This window comes from Blastomyces dermatitidis (assembly GCF_000003525.1).
Source record: "Blastomyces dermatitidis ER-3 genomic scaffold supercont1.8, whole genome shotgun sequence".
NCBI lineage: Eukaryota > Fungi > Ascomycota > Eurotiomycetes > Onygenales > Ajellomycetaceae > Blastomyces > Blastomyces dermatitidis.
Window position 1 is genome coordinate 3,356,732 of NW_025544781.1, and position 12,442 is coordinate 3,369,173.

General features: G+C 31.8%; 1 protein-coding gene across 1 annotated transcript; it reads left to right on the forward strand.

Moving 5' to 3' along the window:
* Nucleotides 1–11,124: 11,124 nt before the first annotated feature.
* BDCG_17544 (uncharacterized protein) lies at nt 11,125–11,750 on the forward strand (the record flags this gene model as incomplete). The annotated part of the gene is made up of 1 exon (XM_045426653.1): nt 11,125–11,750. Exon 1 carries the CDS (start codon nt 11,214–11,216, stop codon nt 11,748–11,750), a length of 537 nt encoding a protein of 178 aa, XP_045282154.1. The 5' UTR covers nt 11,125–11,213.
* Nucleotides 11,751–12,442: the final 692 nt, after the last annotated feature.

The window sequence follows — 12,442 nt, forward strand, 5'->3', positions numbered from 1 at the left end:
ATATAATAAGTTGAATCACTGTATCACTGTAAAGCTATGATTGTGATGATCTTTGATTTGATTCAGTAGAAAGTTCTTGAATTCTTCCTAAGTTATAACAGTATTGATATGCTCAAGCTCTCTCTTCTTGATAATTCAAGTAGTTGCAGAGATGCCTTCAAGAAGGTTGACAGTGTATATTACTCATATCTCATGAGTATTATACTGACTCAGATTAAGATGAAATTTCTGTTCAAGAGTACAGATAAAGTGGTGAAATTCAGACAAGATATTTCTCTTATATCTCAGAGAATCTTCAATCTTAATCTCTCTATCTTCATAATAGATGTAGGTGTGTAGAGGCCGCGGTGGTGACAGAGTGATTGAAGAGCTCATATTAAAATGTACAGTGAGTTCAGAAATCTCAGATTTCTGCCAGAGTAGAGATGTACACACTTTAGAAGATAATGTAGTGTTTCTCTCAGAGAGTGAGGTCAGATCAGTCTCAGTGTGAATGCATGAGATCATATCAGTCTGTTAGAGCTTGACTGATTCAAATGTATAATTAGATTGAGTGATTTGAATTGTAATATGACAGAACTGAAGCAGTGACTAGTTAGCAGTAATATGTAGAAGTAGTTATTTAAGAAGCTGTATGAGTGAGCTTGACTATCTTGCTTGAATAGCAAGCTTGTAGACTACAGGGTTATTATGAGAATATCACAGATATAGTACTTAGTATACTAAGAAGATTGTATGAGACATGCAGTAACTCTTGTATATATTTCAGTAGAAGAAAAAGACAAATCACTGACTTCTGTAATGAGAAGCCAGCATCTAGCTATTCTATATAGATAATGAGCAGATACCCTCCTCTCATTCTATAAGTGAGAATAGCTGGAGTGATACCTCAGCAGTGCCTCATTGCCAAGGAAGAGTAATCTGCTGACCTCATATAGAAGCAGGGTTCTCATATCCATCAATCGGATCTTTCTATGATATATCCGAATGATGTCATAGGGTGGTTGGAAACCGGTTCGAACGGCCTGCGGGATGGATGGAATCATCCGCATGGAAGTGATGGGCCGTGTGAAACCGCAACGGGGCCTTGACGCGGCCGGGAGCGTGACAATTATATTAACTCTGAGAAGTGAAGAATCTGTTCTAAGTCTCTATATAGATATATACTATCAAGTCTTATTAGAAATATTTAAATCACTATTAAAATCTTGAAAGCTGATAATACTGCAGCTCTGTAAGATAAGATTAATATTAAATATATAATATTACTGATAGAAGAATGAGTTAATATCTTTAAGAAATTAATAAAATTATAAGTTAAGAAGAATAATTATCTTACTTTTCAGAGATATTTTCACTATTTTATTATCTATTATAAGAAGCTCTGTCAGAGCACTGAGAATGTATACTATAATCTTTTTCTCAATAATCTACAAGATTATCAAAGACTGTTTATCAAGATATATTTGAATTAGTTTTTCTTCACTAATCAGAGACTCATTGTCAATATTAATATTAATAATTTAATGAAGTAACTGATTAATCATACATTTAAGAAAATCATTACTGAGTGAAAAAAGCAGTCTCAGACTGATTCTGTGACTGTGAAAAAGAATAAGAATAAAGATAAGAACAAAGATAAGAAGAAAAGCACATCTGTATGAAAGTGCATTCACTGCAGAAGATATGAATATACTGTTAACAGATGTTTTATCTTACACTCTGATAAAAAGAAAAAGAAGAATGATAAGAAGAAAGAGAAGAAGAATGACTTGATGAGTTCTTAATCAGCAGTAAATACAGTAATTATAAAGATTAAGTTCTATTTCTCTTTCACAGTTATCAGAAAATCATTCTCTAGATCTTGATATTTGAACACATGTGTAAGCCTGAATATAACAGATGAGCTTCATTCTTTTTTAAATATCAAATCTTTTAATGATAATATCTCTGTTGATTCTGTGACTGAGAAAACTGAGTTTGTCAAGAAGATTGAAACTATCATCTTAAAGATTAAGAGTGATGATGTTAACTTACAGAATATTCACTATATCTCTAATATTACAGTTAATCTGCTCTCATTTATGAAGCTTAAAGATCAGGGATTTCAATTTATATTATCTTTCACTATTCTCTCATTTTTCATTTGCAGAGCTCTGAACAGTGTTATTTTTCATACAGTTCAGACTGCTCAGAATAATATATATAAGATTGATGAACAGAAGTTCAATGAGAATCTCAATCATCTGAACAAGACAGTCAAGTATATTACAATGTTATATAAGTATGATTTTGACTGAAAAGTTAATCTTTCTGTGACTGCTGCTACTACTGTTAATAATATTGATTCTGCAGATATAAGAACACAAATATCAAAGATATTAAAGACTCTTTTGAATTGATATTATAATCTCAGTCATATTCACACTGATGCTATAATTACTATGATCAAGAATTCTCATACTGAAGTCATAATTAAAAGTTCTAAGACTAAGTTCTTTTATGAGAAATGTGTTAAGATAGATATGATATGAGATTATTTAAAAACACTAATATCTAGCTCTATTCATCTCATTGAGAAGATTCATATTGACCTTGTAGATGACAGATATACATTGAAAGATCTCTCTGTGTGATTCAAAGGTTGCTTAAGCCAGCGTACGATTACAGGCGTACGCCGGCTTCTTATATATTGTAATATCGTATGCTAATTTAATTAGTGGCCGCTATGGCCCCCCCTTTACACTTGTACACGTACGCTAGTAGTTCGGAAGCAGCTGTGTTATTATTCAATGATCATATGTTCTTCCGAACCACATTCTCCCTCATCAGATTCAGTCATGCCCATGTGATCATATTGTACATTCTAGCTTCATGTGAATTAGCTCATCACTAGTGTTTCACAATCATGTGATCTATTCCTGATTCAGCTAGCATTCTGCATACACTCTTACAAAGAAACTTTCACTATATTATATCACTTATTCACTAACTTTTCTCATTCTTCAATTATCTTCTTCATTTCATCATCATCAAGTGCTATCATTATTCAAGATTTTCATTCTTCTTCTGTTCAACTCTTTCTATCTGTTCATCTATCACATTGTACATGTTTCTGGCAATGACTCTCTGTTCTCATAACAAGTGTCATTGTAGTGCTCATATCAGGCAGTTTATTAGCAGTAAGTATAATGCATTGTGAAATGTGATCAGAACTTGTTTATTCTCTAATAATTATCAGAATGTATTATTATGAATAGCATATCTTCTTCATCTTCTTATACACTCTCTTCATCTTCTCATACACTCTTAACTGTTTCTCTTCTCAGTGAGTTTCTGATCATATTTTCTGACATGATTTTGCATGAATGCAGATGCTGATATATTATTTTTATTTATATAGAATCTTCATGCATTGACAGATCTGTATTCACTGATGATAGTGAACTCAGTGTTAAATCATTGATTAAGAACTTAAAGAATGTGATAATGAAGAAATTATCTGTGTTATATATGATCAGATCTTCTGCATTTCTCTCTACTTCTTCTATCACTTCTTTCTCTGCTACTTTCTCTCAATCTTCTATACTTGTCTCTGTGTCTGATTCTTCTGCTCTCACTATCTCTGTTTCTGTAATTCTCACTTCTATCACTTCTGGTTTTGCTGTCTCTGCTTTTATTATCAGCTCTTCTCATTTTAAGAAGATGTTGTATAGACTTGATAAACTATGTTTTTCAGTATATATACTTCTGCTCTTCTTACTAATCTCTAGAATAATTTATTGTATAAAGATGATATATAACATGATTATCTGAAGCTCAGTTGTAGATGCTGATTATTACATTTATTTTAAATATTTGTGATAAAGTAATTATTCATTCATATCAGAGAATCATCTCTCTTCTTAACAGTGTTAAGATTGTAAATCTTTTTCTTTTTCATCTTTTCTTTCTAACACTGATTTTTCTGTTTTTAGAAGAAATTGTTATGAGTTTTACTATATATAAAGTTGTTATTATTATTATTATTCTTCAATTATAGATGTATGCAGTCAGAGACTATGACATCTACCTCAGAACTTTAGTTCTCAGGGTTTTTTCTATGTCTGTAAAGTTAACTATTGTACATTCATCAATTTCAGATATGCAAAATCAGAAAATTCCAGCTCAGAATACAAAAACTGTTTACAAATTGCAGTGTTTTAACATCTTTTGATACTTTGAAACCATTTGACAATATCATGACAAAAGAAAAGAGAGAAAGAACACAGTCTCAAAGATAGACACATTAAATAGATAGATAGAAAGAAATTGAAAGGAAAAGATACAGAAAAAGATAAAGTAAAGAGAGACTATAATAAAACAAATTATTAAAAGAGAGTGTATAGCTGTTTTAACAGACTATATCTGATTGATTTCCTCCTCTTCATATTCAGATAATTCTGAATTTAGCCATTTTCTTGTAGCTGCTTGAGTTTCTGATAGAAAGTCTATTAAGTATTTAATTCCTGTCTCAGTTGAGAATAAGAATCTCATATTTAATTGATTTAGATCATACTTCTCTCTCAATCTGGCTCTGAGACTATTGTATAATGCACAGTGCATTATAATATGCTCAGGGTTCTCATTTATATTGCAGAATGAGCATTCTATTGAGTCAAATCTATCATCAAATCTTTGTATATAAGATTTGAAATAGCCATGTCCTAGTTTCAGCTGTATTATAGATGAGAATATTTTCTTTTTACATTTAATTGAACAAGATTTCCACTTGGGTTTTGTTTCAAATCTTGAATAATGTATACTCTTCTTTTGTTTCTGCCAGCTTTCATTTCACTTGTCTAAACAAGATTCTTTTATTTTTCTCTTTATAAAAGATCAGGACACAATTTTTTGAATAGATCTGCTTAATTCTGCACTCTTTTTTGCAGCTGAATCAGCCAATTCATTGCCATGAATATTCATATGAGCAGGAACTCAGTGCAGATGAATTCTCAGCTTTGATGTTCTTCTCTTTTGAATTTTTAAAACAGAGTTTAAGATCAGTTCAAGATTCATTTGATCATTATGAATCTGACTATTTCTAAGTCTTTTTAAAGCAGCTTGACTATCAGAGAATATCCATGCCTCTTTCAAACAATTTCCTCTTTTATGAGATTTTATTTTAATAAGTTTGAAAGCTTTCACTATTGCAAATAGTTCAGCATCAAAGACTTCACATTCAGAGCCTAGATTTCAGAAATCTGAGATAAAATTAATATTATCTTCAGTATAAGCAATGCCTGCATCTAATCTATTCAAGTTCTCATTTTTTGAGTCATCTGAATAAATCAGAATAGAGTCTTTTATATTGATTGTAGAAATTCTCTTCAAATGCTGTTCATATTCTTTCTCTTTTGATAGTTCACTTATTTGTAAGTCTATAAGAGATTCAAGCTTTTTTCTCCAGAGAGATAACTTCTCATGATCAACTTTTTCAACATTTAAAGAAGAAAATTGATTTTTAATCAGAGAGCATAGTCTGTACAGTTAAGAAGGCATTTTCTTTGAAGAATTATTTTCATTTCAATCAAGAAATCTATTTCAATTCAGTTCATTTTCAGAGTTAATTGATGAAAATGAAGAAGAGACTCTTTCTCTGATTATATAATTTGAGCTCATCTTTACAACTCTCAGAGCATAGTTCATACAGGCCTTTTCAAATCTAATAGCAGAAGGAGGAATTGAAGCTTCAATTTTCATTGCTTTAATAGAAGATGATTTGAATGCTCTCAGAATTCTTCTCAAGATTCTGTTTTGCAGACTTTGAAAGAGTTCAGTGAAATTCCCTTGATTATTTCATCAAACTTGAACTCCATAATCAGCTACTGATGTAATACAGACTATATATAACTGTCTCATAGCCTGGAAGAATAGACCTCTCTCTGTATTTGATAGTCTGATTATGTTGTTCAATAGTCTTTCTGCCTTGACAGTTCTTTGTTGAATGTGATATTTAAACTTCAACTTGGAGTTTAACCATACTTCTAATCATTTGACATTTACACTGGATTTAATCTCTCTATTTAAAAGAGTTAGAGATAGTTCTTTCTCATTGAATCTAGAAAAGAAATGAATTAACTCAGTTTTATTCATATTAAATTGAATTTGATTGATATCTGCTCTAACAAAGATTTTCTTTGCAGCTTCTTCAATTACTTTCAAATTCTCTTTGATAGTTTTTGAGCTGTAGACTAGACCAATATCATTCACATAACTCAGAGATTGCACTATTCTCATATTTCTATTCTTGAATAGATATGCAGTGTATATTGCAAATAAAATGAGTGAGATTGAAGATCTCTGTGATACTTCTATTTTTATCTCAGTCTTGTCTTATTTCATTTCATCAAAGAAGAGTTGTATAATTCTTTTAGATATAAAACAGTTAACTCATTTTATTAGAAAAAATGACAGTTTTAATATCTTCAATATCTGAATTAACTTTGACTTTGAAACATGATCAAATGCTTCTTTTATATCAATAAAAACTGCAGTTGAGACCAGACTCTCATACTTTGCTATTTGAATATCATGAACAACTGAGAGAATAGTGTCAATTACAGAACACTGTTTTCTACCTTCCATTTGTTCACTGAATAAAAGAGAATCATCTATAGAGCTTATAAAAGATAGTCAAGTAGCTATTATCTTTTCTAAAACCTTTCTTAGACAGTTCAATAGAGATATTACTCTATATGACTTAGAAATTGAAGTTTTTCTATTAGATTTTGCAAGAATCACTCCAGTGGCTTCTCTCCAGCATTCAGAATGATATCCATTTTTCAAGAGATTGAAAAAGAGCTCAAAATATTCATTCTTTAAGTAGGAATATGTATTTTGAATAATCAAGTGATTAATTGAATCAGGATCTGCAGCAGTTTTAACAGAACTTGAGAAGATAGCTGACTCTAATTCATCTTGTGTAAGATCAGACCATTCTCAGTCATTTTCATCAATGTAGTTGAGAAGTGATATATTCTCTTCCTCTGAATCTGAATCTGAATCTGGTGAGTTCTGAAAGAGAATTCTCATGAAAGCTTGACATTTTTCCTCAAAAGAGTTTGCTGTATATAATTCATTCTGAAACTCATATTCTAGAGCTGGAAGTTTTGCTACACTTCTTGTTTTAGTATAGTTAAAAGCTTTAAAAACTTCCTTCTCTTATGCTTCTTCAAGAAATTTATTCCAGCAGTCTGTTTTAGCTCTTTTAATATCTGAAAAATACTCATTTCTGACAGCTTTGAACTCTTCATCAGATATTACATCATTCTTTCAATCTCTTCTAGCAGTAGCTAATTCTTTTCTTTTAGATGAGATATTCTCATTTCATCAAGATTTTGAATACTCAGAAGATTTTCTTTTTGAAATATTATCTCTAACACTTGTTAGAATAATAGATGTAATAAGCTTCACTCTATTCTCAAGCATTTCATTTGAGATATCTTGACCAGAATTCCAATATAGCTCATTCTGTCTTTCAGATTTTAACAGTTTTATACTTTCTTCAACTGCTTTTCAATCAGCTTTTTCAAAGTTATACTGATTAGAGAGAAGAGGATTTTCACTCATTTGTTTTTCACTCAGTTCAATATCAAATTGAATAATCTCATGATCTGATCCTGATGTCTCATTTGAATTAATAAACCAGTTTACAAGTCTTCTTTCCATTAGATTTTGTGATATGAATGTTAGATCTATAATAGACTTCTGTTTCATGCCTTTTCTAAAGAATGTTTGTTGATCAGACTTATTAATCAAATCTATTAAATGCTCAAAGATTCATTCAATCAGATTATCAGCTCTCACTGCTCTCTTGCATTCTGAATTTCATCAGAGATAATGTGCATTGAAATCTCCTGCAATTATAGAGTTTCTTAATGAAGTTATGTTCAGAAATTCTCTATCAATTGTCCAGATATTGTTATTTTCCTTCAATTACTTTTCATTATAGATATTTATGAGCTGTATAGTATCAAACTCATTTTCTTTATCTATAATATCACTCACCAGAATATCAGGGTCAGACATGATATCAAATCTTAGATTAAATTAATATCTTGATCTCTTTCTTTCATAGATCACTACTCTTGACTTTATCTCAGACTTTTGAGGTAAAAAGCAGTAGTAGCTTAAATGAGAAATGACATATTTTTACTCAGCATCATAATTCGGCTCCTGAAGCAGTATAAAATCAACTTTTTATTCAAATACAATTTGAAGACAAGAATAAATGCAATTTGAGTTTCTATTCACATTATTTTGAATAAATGTGATTTTTGAAGAGTTTTTAAACTTTTTTTATTGTTTTTGTTGTATATTCATACTAAAAGAGAGTAGAGAAGAATCTAATCACTATTATCAGATAGTAGATTATAACTGTTCTGAAAAGTAGGAATCTCAACTGCTTGCATTATATCTAGTTTATCACCAGAGTTATTTCTCAATTCTCTAATCTTAACAGAAGTTTGAGAATTCAAATTCTATTTACATTTCACTGGAGAATTGAAGTTTGAAGACTTAGATAATTAAGAGTTTCTTCTTTTTGAGCTTGCAGTTGTGAGTTTACTAGCTTGACTCTTCTCTTCAGTTCTAGATTGACTTTGAGCTTCATCTTTTCTCCAGTTGTTTTGAGTTCTAGAAGTAAACATACATTCTTTTGAGCTAGATGCATGTTTTTCTTTGCAATTAGAGCACTTAAGCAGAGTATGTTGACAAATTTCACCTCTTTTTGAGCATGTTTCACATTTATGCTCACTAGTTTTATGATCTCTGGCACAGAATGCACATTTTGAGTCTCTAAAACATGAGATTGCAAAGTGTTCATATCTTTGACAGTTTGAACACTGTGTTTGAGCTTTGAGATTCATTCTCAAGTCTTTGTATTCATGAACTCTTATTTTCAAACCTGCTACTCTTACTTCAGAGATCTTTGACTGTTTAAGTGTTTTTGTATATACTAGAACAGAGGCATTTCTCCTGCTTTGTCTGAACTCAATTGAATTTAGTCATACAGGCTTCTTTCTCAGTTGAATGGAGTTGTATTCTTTCAATTCATTTTTGAGAAGTAGCATTTCTTCTTCACAGTCAAAAATTTCAACTGAAATATCATGAAGAATGAATTTGTCTCACTTTTCATCTCTTTCAGATAGAATTGTTGTGTTTAGCAAAGATTCTACTGCTGACTTTCAGAGATTCTCATTCTGAATAAGGAATTCAGCACTGAATTCAGGCATTGTAGTCAGAATGATGGAGTTTTCAAAGAATGATAGCTCAATTGAAGCTATAACTGATTTTTGAACTTCAATATCAGTCATCAACTGAGAAAAGAACTGCTGATTAATTTCATTTCTGATTCTGAAAATGAGATTTGAGTTTAGCTTGTTTCTTTGCAGAATGTCCTGGTTTGAGACTTTGAGAATAAGTCTTCTATTTCTGAAGATTTGAAAGTTTTTCTCTTTTTGCATTTTCTTTTCCACTTTTCTATGAATAGAGACATGAGCAGTATTCTTCTCAGTTTTCTCAGGATTTTGAGCAGGTTTTGAGACAGCAGGTTTAGAGACAGCAGATTCAGCTGCTTGAGCATATGTTTTCTTCTGATTCAAAGAAGAAGAAGAAGTAGGAAGAAAGAAAGAAGAAGAGCAAGATGAAGAGTCAGTGATTGTACTAGGAATTTTCAAGGTTTTTTGAACTGTGTTTGAGATTCCAAGTTTGAACTTGATCATCTTCTGTAGTTGTCTAGCCTGAGTATGAAGAATTAACAGAACTTCTTCATTCATCTCACTCAGACACTGCTTTCTGAGAATCTTGCTTGCTTTTTCAAGTTCCTGTATTTCAAGAACTTGTTGTTTCTCTATTTCTTCTTTCTTTCTTCTCTTCAGAATTTCAATCTCAGGAATAGCATTTGAGAAAGCATCTTTTTCCACATCAACTGAGTGTATTTTTGAACTCATTGTTTTCACTCAATGAAAAGTTGATCAGACTGTTTCAATTGAGATATTTCTAAGTCTGTTTTCAATTGAAAAGTTGATCAGACTGTTTCAAAAGAAGAATAAAAGACTTTTGTGTATAAAACACCTGATTTTTTTCACACTAGTTCAGTAACTAGATTAGATTTTTGAAGAGCATCTAATAAACTAAAATTGATTTTTAAGATAAATCAATAAAATCTTTACAATCTCTTTCTTGAGATACAGTGAGGAAAAGTATGATATCAATTGATAATAAATCAGATAATATGACAGTTTTTAAGAGAAAAACTGATAAAAAATAAATTAATTTTTTGCAGAGAAATTGATTAAAACTATTCAATTTTATTCTAAATCATTCAATTCTTCTCACACAAGAAGTGTGCAACTCAAATCAGTTAATAAAGAGTGTAAAAAAGAATTAAGTATTAATGAAAGCTCTTCAGTCACTGAAAAAGTAATTCTTACTTAAAAGAATATGAAATTATGACAGAAAATAACTCTGTTTTTAATTCTTTATAAGAATATTGTGTAAAACCCAGAGAAAAACACCTTACTTTTTCAAGAGAAGTAAAAAACTATTTCTAAGATCTTGTTTTTTGCATTAACTGCTGCAGAAGAATGAGATAGAAACTGCTAAGATATACACTACTGTATATCTTCTATCAAGACTTTCCCTCTTCAGAGTCTTGATATTATAGAGAATATAAGTCTGTTTCTATATGATAATATAAATATTGTCAGCAAGATGTAGAGAAACTGATTATTTATATCTTAAAATAGAAGACTTTGTCAATGATTATATCAATATAGAGTTAATTCTCAAATTCAATAGAAACCTAGTGTTGCTGTTCTCAATCTCTTGCAGAATCTATTGAATATTGAGATATTAAAACTAGATTTAATATATCTCACTGTGCAGGGATCAAAGGCTCAGTCAGACCTTGAGATATACTGATTTTATAGTTGTTGATGTGCTGTTGACTCATTGTTCACTGGTTATGTATTGAATGCTGTTGCCAAGGTATCTTTTTGTATTGTTCTGCTGGGGATGGGCCAGATTGAGAGGGGTAGTACAGGGGTGAGACTTGGTGTTGAAGTCTAGATACACTGGCGGCGGACTGTGGAGGTTGCACTTCAGAAGAGTCTGTTGATTATGTGCTTGATATTATCGCCGAGGTATCTTTTTGTATTTTTCTGCCGGGGATGGGCCAGATTGGGAAGGGCGGTACGAGGGTGAGACTTGGCGTTGGTGTTTTGGAACATCAAAGATGGACAGGGTTTTCGCGGAGGTCGCTCCTCGGATATCTCCACAACTACAGGTCGGGGATCTTCCAAAATCGAGAAGATTGGTGCATATGGCTAGGTCACTTCACCTTACACTTTGTATGGCACTCTGGCCCGGGGTTGTGGTGTGGTAGGGGAGAACGGGGGATAATCCCACACAGGAGCTTCGAACAACGTCCGGTTCACGTTTGGCTGGATAACTCCACCACCACACGGGGTATGCGGTCGGCGATGGGGTCAAAATGCTCGTATGATCGAGGGCTTTTCGATGGATCTATCGGCGGGTTCTTATTCGAAAAATCGAGCGAGTTCGTGGTGGAGCGGTTGGCTGTATATAAAGTTGTGATATTTACAGATATTAAGAAGCTTTTCATAACTGTAAAGTTTAATATTGCAGAGATATTCACTCTGATGAATTTCTTTGAAATGATAGATCTGTATCAGTCTATTCTCTGACATCTGTCATTCAACTTTGTAATGCAGATAAAAGATATCTGTGTTTTCAGAAATAAGAACATGAATGTTGTACTCTTTTACACTCACAGATATGAGACTTGTATATCTTGTCTGAAATGTTATCATGAGAATGAGCTGTTTGTATGCTGTGTTCTGCTTCCTGCATTCTCTCATGTCTCTCTCTCTCTTTCTAAGAAGCCTTGTGTGTGTTGTAATTGTGTGTACAATTCTAAGATCAGTGAGTATTCATTCAGTAATTATTATCTCTGTCTTTGCAGTTTTATACATTAATAATAGTTCTTAGTTACTTCAGCATCAGAGATCATTTTAATTGAAGATGACAATGCTGTTAAGACTACTCTCTCTCACTCTTAAGCTTCTTCTGTTACTTTCTCTTTCTTCTCTGCAGAGAAGGTTGTGTGCACACTGAGTTATAAGTGTTCAGCTCTGAGTGACTTTTATTGTTTATTCAGTTCTGTGTCTCTCTCTTCTATTTCTTCTGTCTTTACTCTCTCTGCTCTGACTTCTGATTCTGCAGGTTCTGCACTCTTCTTCAATTTCTCTACACATACACATACACATTTCTATATTGGCATTTCAGTCAATCTTGTGATAAATGACATTAATGTTGTATGCAGAGTGATAGAGAAATCAGAGATGTGTGTGATGTTGTTATAAGAGTGACTTACAGC